Raw genomic sequence first — 5,000 nt, 5'->3', positions numbered from 1 at the left:
GCAACCCAAATGACAGCATACGATCTTGAAGAGACGCACATGACTAAATACTTCCGTCGCTGCTGTGATTTAGCATTTCCCCCTCCAGATAATCAGAATTTGAGTGTTGTGTGTGCATGCATAAGCGCTCCCCCTGGATGACCCACATGCCTCGTGTGAACCAGTTTCCTCTCCCCACGACGCCAAAATTAACGCGCCATTCTCGTTTTTTTTTTTTTTTTTTTTTATATAATCTGACATGGGGAGACATATACCGGGATAGACTCTTTATCTATGTGAGATTCAGCATTGTTCACAAGGTCGTTTGAGCGAGAGAAAAAAGGAAAAAAGAAAAAAAGATACATGGGGTCACACGGGAGTAGCAAATCCTGTTTCTTCGACTCGTAAAAAAAAAGAGACATTCTCACTCCGCCCCGACCGAGGGTAAAAAAGGGGGAAGGGAAAAATTTCCAATCTACCTCGACAATCTACCGTAACCGTTCCTATTTTCCTCGTCATTTTGTCTCCTTCGCCTCCATCCGCAAATTCTGCCAGTCACTCAGCGTATGTACGTAGTTTAAGGCAGTGAACGTACCACGCCGCTCCGAGCACTGGAGAAAACGGAGGGCGAGCGGCCGTTCGAAGTATGCAAACACATTTCGGAGAGGAGGGTAAACCATCGGACGAGGGCGAGTGTGCGGGGGAGAGAGAGTGGAGGAGGAGAAGGCGAGGAAAGGAGTGCGAGTTTGAGTGCGGGGGGGGGGGGGGCTAAGGGGATCAAGGGGGTAGGTGGAGGAATCTCGATAATTGGTCGAAGTTCAAGAGTAATTAGTTCGTGAAATCGGATCGTAAACGGTCCTTGTTACGATCATCTCGTGTGCGCTTGGCCAAATTGCACTCGAAGTTTTCTCTTTTGGAAAGTATTGGGCCGTATCGGCAGAGCGGGAACAAATATCGCCGGCCTGGCTCCTCTCAGCACTCACCTCGGGGACAGCAAATACTGACGAAATCATCAAACAACCCTTATTATCCAATTACCGCGCAGCCGTAAACAAGGCCCGAGCAAGACCAGGAAAGCGCCCGCCCTGTTTTTTGTTTCTTTGTCGATCCATCAGGAAACTTCTGTCTGATCAGAGAAAGGACATCGCGGAATCGCTGAGACTGCAATCCGTCACAGAGGATCGGGCTAATTTCCATTTACGAGAGAAATCCCGGAGGGCACAGAGGCGCCAGAAGCCCCAGGGCGACTAGCGACGCGGCCCGAGAGAGAGCGACTCAAGGCAGACGTGACTTACCCTTCTTGACGCCTCCTCCGGCCCCTCCCGCGGCGTCGTCAGGCACGCGGCCGCCCACGACCTCCTCCACGACCAGAGCCGGCACTGCCGTGTAGTAACTGCTCACCACGCCCGCACTCGAGATGCTCCCGCTGGAGTAGATGATGGAGGGCGTGGAGGAGCAGCCGCGCACCTCGTCCACGGTGGAGTAGATGGCCTCCTCGCAGTCATCGTCGCCGTCGTCGCCGTCCACGGTCGCGTAGATCTCCTCGCCGTCCTCCTGCTGGCGTGTGGAGGGGAGGGGGGGGGGGACATGTTTAATATATCCTGAAGCGGAAAAAGCGTGGCTGCGAAACGTGCGTGGTTATAAGATATATATTTCTGTTGCAGAGGAGCAGTGTCTGGCAACTTATTTCATCTTTCTTATTCCTAGTCTTTACTAACACCATAATGCTAATAACATCAAACCCACTAAGCAAAATCAGACAAAAAAACAGAAAAATACGCGTTTACCTGAGCTGGCTGAGGCGTGGGCGCGGGCGGGCGGGCGACACAGGCGTCCGCGAAGGCATCTCCGGGGGCTTGGGCGGGGGCGTGGGCGTACTCGGAGGTGAGAGGGGAGAGGGATACGAGGCGGGGGGCGGGGTCGCTGCTCCGTCGCTTGAACAGGCGCATTCTGCCACAGGGACCCCGGCTGTGGCGCGGAAGAGAAAGAAATGAGGGTATTCTTTAGTAATCATGTTCATATAATGATTTCGATATTTCATTTAAAGAAAAAAAATAGAAACTTCTAACAACAGCATTCACTGCCATTGCTAATAAGAGTATATTCCTATTTTCTTATATATATATCCCTGATTATGTCGTTATCAGCATTTTTAGGATTACTTTCTGGTTCATGAAAAAGTTGTCGAATTTCTCTTTGCACAGAAAAGAAACCAGACAGAAAAGAGCCACAGGAAACAAAATTCATTTCCGTAGAGGAAGATGTAAAATAATAATAATCCGGTAACTTAAATAAACTCCCATGACTTTCTATCCCTATACATTTGCTTTTCTCACTCTCTTTTTCTTTCTCTCCCTTTCTCTCTCTCTCTCTCTCTCTCTCTCTCTCTCTCTCTCTCTCTCTCTCTCTCTCTCTCTCTCTCTCTCTCTCTCTCTCCTCTTTCTCTTTCTCTTTCTCTCTCATTTTCACTCACATTCTCTCTACCCTCCACCCCCTTTCTTCTTTCTCTCCACCCCTACCCCCCCTCCCTCTCGCTCTTCCCTTCCTCTCTCTCTCAACCCCTTGATCTCCCTCTTCCCCTTCTCCTCTTTCACGTCCTCTCCTTACAACTCCCTCTCCCTTCCTCATTCCCAATTCCACTCCCTCGCCTCCCCGCCCACCCTCCCTCTCCCTCTCACTCCCCACAACCCTTCCCTCCCCTCCCCTCCCCTTCTCCCACCTCCTCCTCCCTCCCCTTCCCTTCTACCCCCTCCTCCCCCTCCCTCCTCCTCTTCCCTATATCAGTCCTCGAACAAGCACGACCGTAACAACACCACATTAAGACTGAAAGCAGAAATCACCCTAACACGACACCCCGGGCGCAAACCACACTAAACACGGTCCTCAGAGCTTCAATAACGAGGCACGCACGGGGCACAGTGTCATCTCGACATGAAGAGGGCCATTCTCACCTCGTCACTCACGCCCGTATGACACCGCTTCAGACGACAACCGGGAATCATCCGCGCCCAAAAGCTGTATTTCGGGAGTTTAACAACCTAGGGAACTATAAAAGAATTTGACCCCCGAGCCTTGGGTGTCTCCAGGGTGTCTTCACCTTCGTGACCCTTTTGCACCCCCCCCCCTCCCCGTACCTTTCCGTCTTACCCTCTTCATTCATTTGTCTGTCTGTCTGTCTCTATCTGTTTCTCTCTATATCTGTTTCAAAAGCTCTCTCTCTCTCCTCTCCTCTTGCCTCTCTCTCTCTCTCTCTCTCTCTCTCTCTCTCTCTCTCTCTCTCTCTCTCTCTCTCTCTCTCTCTCTCTCTCTCTCTCTCTCCCTCTCTCTCTCTCCCTTCTCTCTCTCTCTCTCTCTCTCTCTCTCCCTCTCTCTCTCTCCCTTCTCTCTCTCTCTCTCTCTCTCTCTCTCTCTCCTCTTTCTCTCCTACCCTCGAGGACTTAATTCTCATGAGATTTTCGACTAGGATATAAGTATGCTATTGGGAGTTTGGAGGTGGTCAGCCCTTCTTCATGTCAGATCTGTCAGAGGGAGGAATTACTTTCTCTCGCTCACTGTGTCTAAGACTGTCCACGCCTTCAGGGCTTTCGAAATTGAGAAATAAGGACACTGATTAAGTGCTCTGGATGATTAAGGCTGGGGTTATTCAGAAGATATGAGGGATATTTTTTTGCACGAAGAAGCATGATGATGGGTCCTTTTGATGTATAACTTTATATCAATAAACAATTGTTCAATCAATCAATCTCCTTTCCTCCCTCTCTCATTCCCCTTCTCCTTCACTCTACCACTTTCTCCCTCTGGCTCCCCCTCTCCCCCTCCCTCCCTCCCTCCCAATGCCTTTCTTCATTCCTTCTCTTCTTTACTCCATCACTTACTCTTTCCCTCCCTTCCCCCTACCCTCTCTCTCCCTCTCCACCCTTTCCTCGCTCCTTCCCTATCTTCCTTTTTCCTACCCTTCCCTCCTTTCCGTCAATTCATTCCCTCCCTCCCTCCCTCCCTCCCTGCTCCCTCCCTCCCTCCCTGCTCCCTTCCCCCATCCTCTGTCTGGAAACCTACCCTCAGTTGCCCGTCTTGGCCTAGTACGTGGCTGCAGTTCTCGGCGGCGGAGGAGTCACCATGTTTCACGCAAGGGACGTCTTTTGCAGGAGTCTCTTCGATCGTTATCCTTCCCTTCTTGTCCTTCTTCTGTGGAGATTCTGTGGAGAGAGAAAACATGAAGAGTTAGATCGAGCGAAATATCAAGAATAAGCAGCAGAGAGATATTGCACAAGACTCTCCGTTGAAACATTCATAACTGCACCGGCCACCCGTCGCGCACGCACCGCCAAAACCGCCACATCTGCGCGATGACTCCGCAAAGCCGTGACAATGCCAATGCGAAAGATCAACACCGGGGTAATTCAGATACTGCAAAGGGGAGAGGGGGGGGGGGAGGTGTCACACGGTGTATTGCTGTTGCATATGTCGCGCGGTAGTGCTCCTTCAGCGTACGTTTCGAGGGAAGGAGGGGTAGTCATCCTTTGCAACGAGACACTTCTCACCGCTAAGGAGAGGAAAATTACGCAGAGGGACTTTATGGTGTATAGTGAGAGGGAAATTATCTAGAGGGACTTTATGGTGTATGGTGAGAGGGAAATTATCTAGAGGGAGTTTATGGTGTATGGTGAGAGGGAAATTATCCACGGGGACTTTATGGTGTATGGATGGAGGGAAATGATCCAGGGGAACTTTATGGTATATGGTGAGAGGGAAATTATCCAATGGAACTGTATGATGTGTGGTGAGAGGAAAATTATCCAGATGTGACTTTACACAACGGGTTATTATGGTGTATGGTGACCGCGGGGAGGTGGGCCCTCGTCACTCAACAGAGGCGCCGCGTTTTCTCCAGGAGAAACACCATTCGACAGATGTCCAGGAACTTGTGCTTGCATCTGCCTGCTTCTCTCGAGTCTCGTGTTTTCCCGTAAACAGATTACTGCAATCTCTCCTCTGGCTTTGTTCAGAGGTTAGTTTTGAAA

The 5,000-nt window shown here is 50.5% G+C and overlaps 1 protein-coding gene across 2 annotated transcripts in view; it reads right to left on the bottom strand.

Moving 5' to 3' along the window:
* The window catches only part of LOC122254893 (uncharacterized), a 79,861-nt gene extending 75,690 nt beyond the window's left edge, over positions 1 to 4,171 (bottom strand). The window contains exons 1-3 of one of the 2 annotated variants that reach the window (XM_043018753.2): positions 4,036 to 4,171; positions 1,767 to 1,947; positions 1,275 to 1,536 (exon numbers count right to left, since the gene is read on the bottom strand). In XM_043018753.2, the coding sequence (XP_042874687.2) occupies positions 1,275 to 1,536; positions 1,767 to 1,928 (424 nt within the window). In that variant the 5' untranslated portion in view covers positions 1,929 to 1,947; positions 4,036 to 4,171. The remainder of the gene's footprint in view (positions 1 to 1,274; positions 1,537 to 1,766; positions 1,948 to 4,035) is intronic. The other variant, XM_043018760.2, reaches the window with a different exon arrangement.
* Positions 4,172 to 5,000: the final 829 nt, after the last annotated feature.

The sequence above is a fragment of the Penaeus japonicus genome, unplaced genomic scaffold (genome assembly GCF_977035675.1).
Source record: "Penaeus japonicus unplaced genomic scaffold, GWHDUDI00000001_assembly GWHDUDI00000029, whole genome shotgun sequence".
Classification (NCBI taxonomy): domain Eukaryota; kingdom Metazoa; phylum Arthropoda; class Malacostraca; order Decapoda; family Penaeidae; genus Penaeus; species Penaeus japonicus.
The sequence above is the reverse complement of the archived record's forward strand: the minus strand, read 5'-3'. Positions and strand labels throughout refer to the sequence as shown.